Below are 15,750 nucleotides of genomic sequence, written 5' to 3'. Positions count from 1 at the left end.
GCAGAAATGTGTTGTGTCACCCCTTTTAGCCGTGATGGCATAAAATCGTATCAATTTACAAGACAGAAAGTGACCAGTAAAATTGTTTTTGTCAGAAAACTATCTTGTCATCAAAGTTCATGAGGAGCATGAAAAGCCTTTGCAGAGTGGATAATTGGTTCTGTGTTACTATATTAAGATACAACTATGTACAAAAATTGTACAAAATATTGTTAAAAAAAAAAAATCAAAGGGGTGGGAATACTGAAGGCTTGGAGGGTTAAGGCAATATGGCTTGGAGCAAACTGAGCAATATGACTTGGAGAGAAAGAGAAATATGACTTTGGGAGAAAGACAAATATAACTGTGGTGGGGGGTTGGGGGGGGGGGTAAAAGCCAAGTCTTGCAAGGTAGGAGCAATGTGGCTTGGAGAGAAAGATCAATATGGCTTGGAGGGTAAAATCAATGTCTTGAAGGGTATGATCAATAATGCTAGTAGAGTAAGAGAAATATGGTGCATTAAACTTACACACACACACACACACACACACACACACATATATATATATATATATATATATATATATATATATATATATATATATATATATATATATATATATATTGATAATAATGTTTCTCTTTATGATCCCATTCAAATATGAATATCTCTAAAAATATGCACTCTAAAATTTAGATGTTTTAATCCTTTACTGCACATCATTCTGGAGGTTGAACTGCCTGATGTTCACAGGGCTTACCCACCAAGTCATAAAAAAAATTCTTATTTTTAAACACCATTTTTCAGTATACAATAGGCTATACATGGTAGCCAGTATACATTATAACTGGTGGAGGAACAAACCTGAGAAAATCCAGAGAAAAATCACTGAACCACAGGAAGCTGCTTGCAAGCTTTCTAACAGAACCACACTGGCCAAGGCCAAGACTTGAACCCACCAGGATACAGGCAAAATGTCAGTGATTGGTAAAGTCTGGCACTTTAGACCACTCCGTTAGAGAAAGTAATTTGGCATCCCTTTTGAGTTTACATACTGTACAATAACAATCTTCATCAAAGTGGGACACTGTATGGGTATTGGGTATACTTTATTTCAGCATGCAGGGGATGAAATGACTGGCTACAATGGTAACCAAATCCTGTCTTGAATGTTTAAAAATCATGATAAAATTATATATTTGTCAGTATTCTTTTATACTGAGCTTTCTACTTACTTGCTATGTAAGGATTGATTTGAATTTTCTCAATTTATGATTGACAAAACCTAGAATTTATAACCTTTTGTTGGGCCCATCTCACCCGTGTCTGTGTGGGTTGGAGTCTCAGTTTGCCCAATGTTTGTGAGAAAGCTTGCCAGGCAGTAGCTTTCTTTGAGCTGGTGATTCTTTCCAGGGGCTTCCTTCACCAAATACACTGACATGTATCGACTATTATGTGTTAAAATCTGTGCTAAACCTGCAGAAACAAACCGATCTTTGACTTTAAAAAAGTGGAATGTTTGTAATCTTAGAAATATTGTCTCATATAATGAAAGTGAAGATAGTATATTGCTGATGCCTCTACTTTACCTGTAATAAAACATTTTAATTATTCAACAATCATCAGAATCCAAGTGCACTCCTCATTCAAATCTACTGAATGTTCTTCAAAACATGATGACATGATGTACCTCAAGCCATTAACTCCACAGGATCTTTCTCTGTTAGTATCTGACAAACCTGCAGTTAAAGCTCTTATGTATAAACTGTGTAAATGAATGTGTACTCAAGCTGTCAGAATGCAGTACAACACAAGTTTAAAAGCCATGTAAATGCATGTGTACTCAAGCTGTCAGAATGCAGCACAACACAGTTAAAAAAACATGTAAATGCATCTGTGCTCAAGCTGTCAGAATTCAGTACAACACATTTCAAAAGCCATGTAAATGCATGTGTACTCAAGCTGTCAGAATGCAGTACAAGTTTAAAAGCCATATAAATGCATGTGTACTCAAGCTGTCAGAATGCAGCACAACACAAGTTCAAATGCCATGTAAATGCATCTTTACTCAAGCTGTCAGAATGCAGCACAACACAAGTTCAAAAGCCATGTAAATGCATGTGCACTCAAGCTGTTCGAATGCAGCACAACACAGTTCAAAAACCATGTAGATGCATGTGTACTCAAGCTGTCAGAATGCAACAAAACATAGTTCAAAAAACCATGTAAATGCATGTGTACTCAAGCTGTCAGAATGCAGCACAACACAGTTCAAAAACCATGTAGATGCATGTGTACTCATGCTGTCAGAATGCAGCACAACACAGTTTAAAAAAACACGTAAATGCATCTGTGCTCAAGCTGTCAGAATTCAGTACAACACACTTCAAAAGTCATGTAAATGCATGTGTACTCAAGCTATCAGAATGCAGCACAACACAAGTTCAAAAGCCATGTAAATGCATGTGTACTCAAGCTGTCAGAATGCAGCATAACACAAATTCAAAAGCCATGTAAATGCATGTGTATTCAAGCTGTCAGAATGCAGCACAACACAAGTTCAAAAGCCATGTAAATGCATGTGTACTCAAGCTGTCAGAATGCAGCATAACACAAATTCAAAAGCCATGTAAATGCATGTGTATTCAAGCTGTCAGAATGCAGCACAAAACAAGTTCAAAAAGCCATGTAAATGCATGTACACTCAAGCTGTCCGAATGCAGCACAACACAAGTTCAAAAGCCATGTAAATGCATGTGCACTCAAGCTGTTCGAATGCAGCACAACACAGTTCAAAAACCGTGTAGATGCATGTGTACTCAAGCTGTCAGAATGCAACAAAACATAGTTCAAAAACCGTGTAGATGCATGTGTACTCAAGCTGTCAGAATGCAACACAACACAGTTCAAAAACCATGTAGATGCATGTGTACTCATGCTGTCAGAATGCAGCACAACACAGTTTAAAAAAACACGTAAATGCATCTGTGCTCAAGCTGTCAGAATTCAGTACAACACATTTCAAAAGTCATGTAAATGCATGTGTACTCAAGCTATCAGAATGCAGCACAACACAAGTTCAAAAGCCATGTAAATGCATGTGTATTCAAGCTGTCAGAATGCAGCACAACACAAGTTCAAAAGCCATGTAAATGCATGTGTACTCAAGCTGTCAGAATGCAGCATAACACAAGTTCAAAAGCCATGTAAATGCATGTGTATTCAAGCTGTCAGAATGCAGCACAAAACAAGTTCAAAAGCCATGTAAATGCATGTGTACTCAAGCTGTCCGAATGCAGCACAACACAGTTCAATAACTGTGTAGATGCATGTGTACTCAAGCTGTCAGAATGCAGCACAACACAGTTAAAAAACCATGTAAAGGCATCTGTACTCAAGCTGTCAGAATGCAGCACAAGACAGTTCAAAAACCGTGTAGATGCATGTGTGCTCAAGCTGTCAGAATGCACCACAACACAGTTAAAAAACCATGTAAATGCATCTGTACTCAAGCTGTCAGAATTCAGTACAACACATTTTAAAAGCCATGTAAATGCATGTGTACTCAAGCTATCAGAATGCAGCACAAAACAAGTTCAAAAGCCATGTAAGTGCATGTGTATTCAAGCTGCCAGAATGCAGCACAACACAAGTTCAAAAGCCATGTAAATGCATCTTTACTCAAGCTGTCAGAATGCAGCACAAAACAAGTTCAAAAGCCATGTAAATGCATGTGTACTCAAGCTGTCAGAATGCAGCACAACACAGTTCAAAAACCGTGTAGATGCATGTGTACTCAAGCTGTCAGAATGCAGCACAACACAGTTAAAAAACCATTTAAATGCATGTGTACTCAAGCTGTCAGAATTCAGTACAACACATTTCAAAAGCCATGTAAATGCATGTGTACTCAAGCTATCAGAATGCAGCACAAGTTCAAAAGCCCTGTAAATGCATGTGTATTCAAGCTGTCAGAATGCAGCACAAGTTCAAAAGCCATGTAAATGCATGTGTACTCAAGCTGTCAGAATGCAGCACAACACAGTTCAAAAACCGTGTAGATGCATGTGTACTCAAGCTGTCAGAATGCAGCACAACAGTTTAAAAAAAACATGTAAATGCATCTGTACTCAAGCTGTCAGAATGCAGCACAGTTCAAAAACTGAAGACGCATGTGTACTCAAGCTGTCAAAATGCAGCACAACACAGTTTAAAAAAACATGTAAATGCATCTGTACTCAAGCGGTCAGAATTCAGTACAACACATTTCAAAAGCCATGTAAATGCATGTGTACTCAAGCTGTCAGAATGCAGCACAAGTTCAAAAGCCATGTAAATGAATGTGTACTCAAGCTCTCAGAATGCAGCACAACACAGTTCAAAAACCATGTAAATGCATGTGTACTCAAGCTGTCAGAATTCAGTACAACACATTTCAAAAGCCATGTAAATGCATGTGTACTCAAGCTGTCAGAATGCAGCACAAGTTCAAAGCCATGTAAATGCATGTGTATTCAAGCTGTCAGAATGCAGCACAACACAAGTTCAAAAGCCATGTAAATGCATGTGTACTCAAGCTGTCAGAATGCAGCACAACACAGTTCAAAAACTGTGTAGATGCATGTGTAATCAAGCTGTCAGAATGCAGCACAACAGTTTAAAAAAAACATGTAAATGCATCTATACTCAAGCTGTCAGAATGCAGCATAACACAGTTCAAAAACCGTGTAGATGCATGTGTACTCAAGCTGTCAGAATGCAGCACAACACAGTTCAAAAACCGTGTAGATGCATATGTACTAAAGCTGTCAAAATGCAGCACAGCACAGTTAAAAAATCATGTAAATGCATGTGTACTCAAGCTGTCAGAATGCAGCACAAGTTCAAAAGCCATGTAAATGCATTTGTACTCAAGCTGTCAGAATGCAGTACAACACAAGTTTAAAAGCCATGTAAATGCATGTGTATTCAAGCTGTCAGAATGCAGTACAAGTTTGAAAACCATGCAATTAACACAAGTTTCCATAATTATCTACCAACTAGTATAAATCCTGAATCTTCTTACCAAGGAAATTTGTGTGATAAACTGGAACACTCTGTTCATGGACCATAAATGCCTCTCAAGTGACCTAAACACAAAACTGGATGATTGGACAGACACGGGATGCATTATCTACCTCCTTATCTTTCATAGCAGGTGAAAAAGTGATACAACTAGTGACTGAGATCATTAGAAGATGGTTCAATCATGGTGTCCTCCCTGTTAAACGTTAACTTGTTTCCTTGTGTAGATAATCCATATCTGGTAAAGAAATACAAAAAAGGGGGGGGGGGGCAAAAACCTTTTGTTGTCCTTAAGTAATTCTTGTTTGTTTTTTCTTCTTCTCCACACCCATCAGAAAGAGGTAAGAAATCTAGAACCTTTTTAAAATTTTCACAGAATGAGTAAAGACTACATATCACACTTACAAGTATATCAATTTACACAGTTAGCTTTCAAAATATACGATATGGAAACACCGAATACAAAGTAGCCTTTATTAGGCACGATTGTTTAAAAACAACATGTTATCTATTTTCAATCATAAGTAGTGAAAATGCTGGCAAGACATTAAAAGGACATGAATATGACTGAAAGTCAAACTAATAATTAAAACCAATTATTAAAACTAATAATAAAAACCAATTATTAAAACTAATAATTAAAACCAATTATTAAAAAACATGTATTTTACCTAAGGTTGTCAATTAATTGTTTTCTGTCAAATGTGTCAAATGTCAAATGTGTAAAAATTACCAATTTTAGAAAACTTGAAAATAACTAGATCTGCAGACCTGCCAATCCTAACAAGACCTCAGAGAAGCAGTCAATATTTTTTTTTGTAAGTCAGACCAATTTTCTGCAAGGTATAACAAAATATCATGTACTAATATTGCTAATATAGAAAACATGCATTTCAAAAGTTCAGAAGAGTAATCGGAGACTGATGCAGCAACATTAAAAATTATGTCCAACAAAAAAGTTTGTAAAGTACAAAAGACCTAAATAACCTCCAGCACAGTTTCACAAACTGCAGTTCCAAACCCCTATGCAGCTCGATGGATTCTTGCTATCCCTCAACTTTGATCATGCAGACATTTTGCAAGAAAAAATGCGTGCAGTTGAAAGGGTCTGAGGTACTCCTGAAAAGTCAGTCTGGTTCCTTGACCAAGTCCACTGACCATAATATGAAACCCTGATCCAAATCAAACATGGACAAGTATCCATATTTTACCACAACAATCGAATTTCCATAACTTTTGCTATTATTCCACAAGTATGTATTTTATGGGCCATTTTCATAAGATTCACAGTCAAAGCATAATGTTTGGCAGGCCTAGATTTGAAACACTAGCAATTTAAATTGTGTTCTGAGACTTCGTAGCAATGGGAAATAATTAGTACAGATCATTCAGTAATCAATCCTAAATGTTTGAGCTACAACTCGTAAATACTATTTGTGATGTATCAATCCCCCTTCAAATTTTGGAAACTGTATTAGTGTAAAAACTGCCATGAGCAACCTCTGCTATGAGCAACCACCTGTCATTTCCCACCACAATCGTAATGCACAGATCAATTTTATTATATAAACACTCTGTTATGAGCGATCACCTGCCAAACGCGACCAGTAACCATGATGAATTGACAAAATATGCATTTCGACACTATTATGAACAACTGCATTGCAAACATGAAGATAAACTCCACTGACCTTTATTTAATCCCTGTAAGAACGACTGCTCTTACTGTGCTAAATTTTAAAAAAAATATATAAAAAATAGGCTGGCTACCAATGTCTGAATTATTTTAGCTATGCCTATAGTGTTTTATAGTTTTTGTTGTAAACCAGATTAAAGTATATGTAGATTATTTCCTAGTCTGGTTCCCTGCTTCGTTTGCTTCCTGTGTTGTTCTCCGCTATTTGCATAGGGGTAAGCAATGCAGGAAGCATACAAAGCAGGGAACCAGACTAATTATTCCCACACTTAGCCTGCTTCCCCACCTTTCATAGGACACAGTATCCCTATGAACGACCATATAGTGAGAACAGACAGAGACCACTGACCTATATGTAATCAATTGTTACAACGACCGTTTGATTAGTAACAACTGTTCTGATCAAAAACAAACATAAAAGGAACATTTAAAAAAAAAAAGGATTGTTGCTACCAGTGATAGATGCTACAGTCCATAAACCAGGCTAATGTATATGTCACGAATTGCCATTGCAGTGCAAAAGTTAATGCAGTGGTCACGTATATTGTTTGTTGTTGTTGTTGTGGGGTTTAACGCCATTTTTCAGCACACAATAGGCTACACATGGCGGCCAGTATTAATGGTGGAGGAAGAACCCTGGAAAGAACCACCAACCCACGATAACCTACTGGCACGCTTTCTTACATACCCACATTGGCTGAATCCGAGACTCGAACCGGTGCAGACAGAGGTGAGATGTCAGTGATCTGTAACAGAAAGCACTTTGGACCACTCGGCCACTTGGGGCCCCTATATTGTTTGTCTTTAGAGTTAATCTGTATCGCCGGGGGGGTGAATAAGGTCAGTGCCTATTAAACCAGCAAAAGAGAATCGTTTGCAGGATTCGATTGATAGTGTTCAAGACTTGTGATGTTTGTTGTTTTTCCCCCCAATGTTAAGTGATTACATCCCAATCACAAAGCTGTCGTCTATTCAAGTTGGTGCAACCAGGTTACACACTTTGCTTTTAGAGTTAATCCCTGTATGTTATCTTTTAATGAAGCTGTTGACTTTTGTCTCTGAGTAAATGGTTCTGTTTCTGGATGAGATAATTGTTTCTTTCATTCATTAATTGTTAGATATGCAATGCACATGTATATAATTTTCATATTTTCCCAGAGACCAGTCAAAACCGTCTTTACGTTCGATATTACAACTGAGCACTAATAATATTAACACCTACAACCTTAATAACAATGGACCTACCTCCAACTAAAAAGAGACAAATTTTATGGCTGGAGAAAATAATTACTGTAACTGAAAGAAGTGAAGAAGAGCAGACCACTCACATAAAAGTGGTTTCAACATCGGTAAAACAAATTTAGGTTGTTATAAAGGATAAGGAGTAATTCAGAAACAATTTCATATGCTAAACTATGTGATCTTCAAATGTAAATTTGATTTCATGTTTAATGATAGCAGTATATCTTTTTTGCTATATAATTTTGTTTTTAGATGAATGCATACAATATTTTAGCAAAAACTGTTAATAAAGAATAGAATATATGTACAGTGATTGTGGTTATTTTTCTTGCAACTGTTCTGAAACTAGACCTTGGAAACTGGTCTTTTTGTACAAAACTACTATGAGAGACAACCTGTCTTGAGAGACCGCTTTTTATCGGCAGAAGGGGCAGTCTCTCATAACAGGTTTTACTGTATATGAAAAAAGTGCAAGCTTAATGCTGAATAGAGAGCAAACTCAAAATTGTAAAGTTGTCAGTGAGACTAAATTTTGCTGTTGGAACATATAGAAAAACTACCAATACCTGTTATAACCACACATCAGACTGTAGGTCCCTGCTTAAACACAACTTCTAAAGGCTGGAAAGAAGGTCAATCACCAGCCCCTCTCACTTACCTCTTGTAACTACACATCAGACTGTAGGTCCCTGCCTGAACACAACTTCTAAAGGCTGGCAAGAAGGTCAATCACCAGCCCCTCTCACTTACCTGTTGTAACTACACATCAGACTGTAGGTCCCTGCCTGAACACAACTTCTAAAGGCTGGCAAGAAGGTCAATCGCCAGTCTCTCATACTGACCTGACAATGAAAAAAACATCCCTCATTAATTCTCAAACAAAATCTACAATATTATTCTAACATCATTAAATATTAACATAAAATTTGTTTGTTGTCTTTCTGGGTAATAAATATCCATGAAACTAAATCCATCAATGAAAATGAATTATTGGTAATGGTTGTAAAAGTAAACAGTGACCACACAAAATGTCACCCTGTGGAATCATTTGATTGAAATTCCAAATAGTATGTTATAGAATGTACTGAGATGCTGTTTTCTGCAAAATTTTGTACTTCCCATTGTACTCACTCATAAGTCCACTCCAACTGCACAGACCAAGATCTGCTGTAACATAATACACTGGCAGATCTTGGTCTATGCAGTCTGTGAGGAGTAATGAGTAAAACAAACAATATAGACCCTGATCTGCAGGTGCATTATGCTACAGAAGATCAGGATCTTTGCTGTTTGACATTTGACTCTACATATATGCAAGCATAGATGGTAATCATTTCATGTAATTTTGAAATATCATGTAATAAGTACTTTACTTTTTTTTAAAGCACTAAATGGCTTAGTTACAAAGCAGTTGACTGACATTAAAATCAGGTACATTTATAATGTAACAACTGCCTCTAACCTTGGCATCAAAAGAAAACCTGGATGCTGGTATGTTCTCTGGTCCACCGTGTACATCAAAGTGCTTGCAGCCAGCATTTGCACGAATGTATCGGGGGTCATCTCCCTGAAGACCCTGGACAAAGTTGGCGGCATAAACTCCTGTCAAGTAGGGGTCTTCACCATATGTTTCCTACAAGAACAAATGACCATGACATAAATCAGAACTACTTTTCATCTGTATAATGCCATATGTACTCACTTACAAGTCCACTCCAACTACACACTACACATACCCAGACCTGATTTTGCATAATTTTGATTTTGCATAATGCACTGGCAGCTCTGAGCCTATGCAATTTGTTAGGAGTAATCATCAGAATAAACAACAAAGACCCTGACAGCTAGTTCATTATGCAAGGGCTGATGAAGGTCTACAATGTCTGCAGTTGGACTTGACTTACAAACAGAGCATGCAGCTTTGCAGATACCATATTCAGCCATGCAAACTTGTCCCTTTTCAAATGATTGCTAGTGAACATGTTGTATGGTAGGGACATGGGTGATTATTTATACATACATGTAATAGTACTACTGATTTGAATGGAATCTATGATTTTATTTGATTATAATTTTTAATTAAAACATAAACTCAATTCCAATTTTAGCATTATTTTGTTTACTCTCTTTCTTTACCCCCCATGGTCCAACCACACACTCACTTTAGCCAATATGACAAATAAGTAAAATCATGGTTTAAAGTCAAATTCTTAAATCTCTTAAACTGCATTTATGTCGAGTTCACCATCCAAATTTAAAAATCAAATGTGAAAAATCTAAAATCTAAACATCAACATATATACAATAATCACATTGCTAACTAAAGTTACTGTCACTGCTAATTTTCCAGCTGCATGTGTACTTTCTCAAAACAATGTATTTCATCTTCCAACCTCTATCCAATCTTTACATTTTAGGTTTTTCAGGGATTTTACCATATCATTCAATTTTTCTTCCAGATTATTTAATCCCAGTGCCTTTATTCAGATTTTGTCCTAAGACAGTTTGACTGAATGATCCAAAATGAAATCAATAACTATAAGAAGAACCCAAAGCGCTTCCTAATGACTGCTATATTTTAAATCTTCTATGTGAGGAAAGGTTATACTACCCATCTGTCCCAAAATCTATTACCATAACTTGTTACACAAAGCACGTTTTCCAACTTTCAAGGTTTTCTCAAGAACAGATAGAAAATCAAGAGATTTTCAATACTCATGTGAACCATGCATAAATTGTAATACTTTTAAAGTGCAGTATAATTTTCATGTATTTAATAACTGTCACATATTAAAAAGTCTACAAATCAATGACGAACCAACAACAAACCAAACTGTGTCATAACAGAACATGAAATAAAACAGATTTTCTTTCTACCAACCCAAATGTCAATTTCTATTAGATCTCTTGTTAAATCTACATTCAATTACTAAATTTTTCATTGAGTTTAAGCACACCAAGTACTTATAGTTATTACAATCCGTATGGTCAATAAACAGCTGCAACATCTATACCTGGCTAATAATCTGTACTGTAGTGAGTTATAAAAGTGTAATAACAGCAGAGGCCAACACAATACAGGGATGAGGGGCTTGAATTACCACCCATCTATACCAGTCTCCTTGAATCATGTGATCATTATAGGTCACATGACCAAAATTAGTCACTGATAAAGGCAGTGTGAGATTGCCAAAAATTTTGATCTCTGAAGATATTTATTCTCTGAGTATGGGAAATTACTAATGATCTGTAAAAAAATTTTAATTTATGGCATGACTCATGGAATATTTTCTATCATTCAAAATCACTAATTATAATCATTCTAGTAGAAAAATTCCTTTCTGAGTGATGGTTAATCATACATAAATTCTAAGTTATGACATCTATATTGCCAGGAAACAAACTATATACAAACCTGACTTCGACCCCACAATGGATGCCGCATAATGTTAATTACAGGACTAAAACAACTTAGTCCTGTGTGGTCAGTATAGATACCATGTTTAGTATAGTCCAGATTCTTGGCTCTAACTTCAATACTAACTGCCTCAGCAATTGTCCTGATTAGTGAAGGGCTGTAAAAAAAAAGTATTGGATTGTTAGATAATCGATTCTGCGTAAGATTAGGACTGGCTCAGTCGGCCAACAAACCAGTGTAGATCAATATTACATGATAATCAATAATCATTCTTAAATATACATCTGTTCAAAATTCCTTTAATTCCAACAAACACAATTATGTTCAAGAAATGAAATAAATCAGTAAAACAGCTGTTTTCCCAATGAATCAGTCAATTACATGATGCAGGAAGTAAAGAAAATTGACTATGGAAAGCTACATGTCTAAATAGTTTCACATCTGTCTAAATGATGAATGGTACAGGTAGTATTTTGGAAAAATTATGTGCAATATGGTTTAAGGCAAAAGCAACATCAATTTACAGGTAAATATATTTTAATAGCATTAAATGTATATAGTCAATACATGCTGTGTACAAGAATACATATATCATATAACAAATACACTACAAATACCAAAATTGTGTATGATATAGTGGGACATTTCCCCAACAAGATCCTATGTCATCTGCCTAAAGACCATCCATAATTTCCTGTTTCTCATCAAGAAAAATGACTAAGTTGACATAGCAACACATTTTTATCTTATGGGGTCGTGCTTCCTATACCTTCCAATAAGGAAATGTTTAATAATAATAATAATAATAATAATTGTCAACTGACCAATCTTCCATGAGACCTTCTACAATTAATTATCTATATATATACTGGTATTGCTACAATAAAATATGCACAAAGCTTCAAGGATGAGTACATAGGAGATTCATACAAAAAACAGTAGTGAATATGTGTCAAACATTATGGGTGAGTACAGGATACAACACTGTTTTAAAGAGATGTAGAACTGAATTAAACAAAATCATATAAATGATTGTTTTTGTAGATGTTGATTAAGAAGCTTTATAAAACTTTTCAAGAGTCAGCTAACTTGATATAGGGTGGTATGGATTTCCTTAGTTTGGTTCCAGAAAAAGCAAAACTCTCGAATAAAACTCTGAATTTGGTTTACGTAAATATAAATAATTTTTTTGATACATCTTAATTCTCACATATCTACATTTTCAAAAAAGTTACATTTAAGATAATGAGGAGCCAGACCATGTAAGGATTTATAGACAAGCAGACGCTTTTGACACCAAGTTCTCTGCTGAAATGGAAGCCACTGAAGGGTATAAAAAGATCTGTTGATGGTGTATCTAGATCAACATCTAGAATAAAACTAGCTGATCTTTTTGAAATTCAGGAATCTTTCTTGATTTTCTGTTGAGTGTTTTAGGAATTTACCACTTATATCATCTGGACCTGTAGCTGTTCTGACATCAAGCTGGTCTAATTAATTTAAAATCAAATCCAGAATTATCTGAAGTATTTTGAAGCAATCTTCTTTGCAAAGTTTTAAGGAAATATGCTCACTGGACAATCTTATATGAGCTGTGAGATCCGCACGTTTTTCGTTCATATTCACATTGAGTGTATTTGCAATTGCAAGTGGTTCTTGCTGAATATCACCATTTTGATCAATAATACATGCAAATGTTAGGTTACTGACAGAGTTATCCTTCAAGTCATGGAAGGTTTATCAGAGTTTTCTAAGGTTCTTTTTTGTAATACTATCTGATATTTCAGTATAATAGTAATTTCTTTTGGCCTTTTAAATCATAGTCTTGACTCTGTTTCTCCATAATCTGTAATTATCAGTATCTTTTAATTGTCACATACAACTTCTTATCCAACATTTCTAAAGGAAACTGGCTTGTTATTGGACTAATCAGACATGACTACATTACAGCTCAATACTGCACTTTTGTTATATCTACATACATTACTCTAAATATATTTATACACTCATGCAGTTTGTTAGGAATAATCAATAGAACAAACAACATACACCCTGACCTGCAAGCACATTATACTATGGCAGATCAGGGTCTTTGCTGTTGCAGTTCGACTCGACTTATAAGCAATTATAGATGGTATGTTTGTGTAATAATTGCCAAAATTGCCTATGGCAATCAAAAGTTTCAAATTGCAAAGCATATTTTAAAACAAAAGCAAGATATTTGGTGTTTGACAATTTCAGAACTTGCGCTGTTTTTTCGCAGATTTTTTTAGATTGTACAAAATTGACTAATTTTAGGAACATATAGGAATGCACAGTTTAGCAATAAATTTACTTCAGTTATATATCAGTGAAAGTATGGAATTAAAAGAAAGAAAATATTAGTCAATAATGAATAGTATTGAATAGGGGTCACATCTGGAATAGAAAATTTCACCATGCTGTCCTTGGAGCTCTAGATAAAATAAAATGTCAATATTTTTTCAGGACAAAGTGTGGCAAATACTTGTTAAAATTGAACACAAACCAAAAAATCTGCCAGAATCTACAAAATGTAATAACACACATACACAAAGAGATTTCACTAATACCACCTATTCCATATATTTTTTTTAAAGCCATGGTGGGGAGATGCTGACTTGATTTAGGTGTACATTAAAGGATAATTTATATGTATTACTGTATCACTTGATTTTATTTTGAAATGAATTTAGTACTCTAGCTTTATCATTTTTGTACCTTGTCAAAATGGGGCCCTGGAAATGTGAATTTTTTAAATTATTTTTACAATGGAAATTCACATATATTTACAAAAAAAAATTCTTGAACATATTATATTACCCTATGTTCATTCTGAATTCTTAGCTGCCTTGCTACACTCATTATAGCATTTTCCAGGCAAATTGTATTAGATTTTTGTTTAAGCTGTAATTGATGATCAGAATAAATTTTTTTACATTCAGAATGGGGAAAATGCCTGGTGAGTTTGTGGCACTGGGAATGCGGCCAAATGGATATGAATATATGAAATATTTGCAATATTGCAGATTCAGCAGTGAACATACCAGATCAGATAACTGTTAAGCTTCCTGTTTACAAGAAGGCATGCGGACTGTAGATTTTATGAAAAGCGTGTCTGAAATGAAGTATGTGCATGGTTCTTCGTACACTCCAAAGTGCGATTTTGCAGGAACCAATGTTGCATGTGAACTCAAAATTGAAAGTGGCACAATGTTTTCAAGTCAAATAAACGGATGGAAGCTAGGCAATTAGGCAGGTGTATATATACTTGGCAAGTTAAGATATACATACACAGATAATCCATACAGCTTTCTTTGTTATAATGTAACCCATTATACTGATGTCATTGATCACTAATTAAGTCATCGCTAATTACTAATACACTCCGCCATCACCAAAAACTAGATCAACAAGAAGGTCTCTTTCCCCACCCCCACCCATGACATTTGCCAGTAAAAAAAAAAAAAAAAAATATTTAAGCGGAGACAAACTTGTTGCCTGTTGGTCTACACCATCCACCATGCTAAAATTTGCAGAAGACATCCAGGTCCTGCATAAATTGTCATGTGTTACAATTATACAAAGTAACAAATTATCCATCAATCTTCTATGGAGTAGTAAGTTCTAACCCCTTTACACCGCAAACCTGGTTATAACATTACACATATACGGGCAGTGTTAAAGGTGTGGAAACTTTATTGATAAGTTCTAACAATGTAACCTGAAAGCTGCTGCAAGTCCAAGTGCCTGTGGAAACGCAGTCGCTTCTCCAGCGTCAGCATCACCTCTCAGACACTCCGTACTCCACTGATATGGAGATATATTCAGCCTTTCTATCGCCGGAGCAGGGCCTCCCTTCGGCCCCGCACCTCCCTTTGCCATCTGAAACATCACCTCCTCCAGCGTTAGTCTCATTACCAGATCATCCACTCGAACGTCCCATGGCAATGATATATTCCTGAAAGGGAAGTCACTTACAACCGCTGAAGTTGTTATAAATATCACAAAATTCACTCGAAATATAGTCCTCATTTTGTTAAGCATTAGAAGGAAGCGTACATTCGTTTCGACATGCAGGTCACGTGAGTACGTAAAGCTGGGCTTTATTTCTTTCATGTGACTTTGCGTTCAGGAGAAAGTCTGTTACTTTGCTTTTGCGTATGAAAAGAAGAAGTAAAAAAAACGAGTGTCGTTGTAGCAATTTTATGACAAAACTGGACCGGTTGAAATTTTTCATTTTAAGATAGTTGGATTTCGTTTGCATGGGCAAAAAGCTTAAACACCATCGTAGCAAGCTACGGGCGATAATCCACTTCTGACTATGCTCTA

The 15,750-nt window shown here is 35.7% G+C and overlaps 1 protein-coding gene across 1 annotated transcript in view; it reads right to left on the bottom strand.

The window, feature by feature from the left end:
- Positions 1 to 15,750, bottom strand: part of LOC149786169 (uncharacterized) — a 50,701-nt gene extending 34,951 nt beyond the window's left edge. Inside the window, exons 1-4 of the mRNA XM_089976522.1 lie at positions 15,143 to 15,750; positions 11,398 to 11,557; positions 9,445 to 9,615; positions 8,733 to 8,824 (exon numbers count right to left, since the gene is read on the bottom strand). Of these exons, the coding sequence (XP_089832648.1) occupies positions 8,733 to 8,824; positions 9,445 to 9,615; positions 11,398 to 11,557; positions 15,143 to 15,537 (818 nt within the window). The 5' untranslated portion in view covers positions 15,538 to 15,750. The remainder of the gene's footprint in view (positions 1 to 8,732; positions 8,825 to 9,444; positions 9,616 to 11,397; positions 11,558 to 15,142) is intronic.

Source organism: Sinohyriopsis cumingii, chromosome 12 (genome assembly GCF_028554795.1).
Source record: "Sinohyriopsis cumingii isolate HCF-2022 chromosome 12, ASM2855479v2, whole genome shotgun sequence".
Classification (NCBI taxonomy): domain Eukaryota; kingdom Metazoa; phylum Mollusca; class Bivalvia; order Unionida; family Unionidae; genus Sinohyriopsis; species Sinohyriopsis cumingii.
Note: the sequence above shows the minus strand (reverse complement) of the source record. Positions and strands in the feature narration are given on the sequence as shown.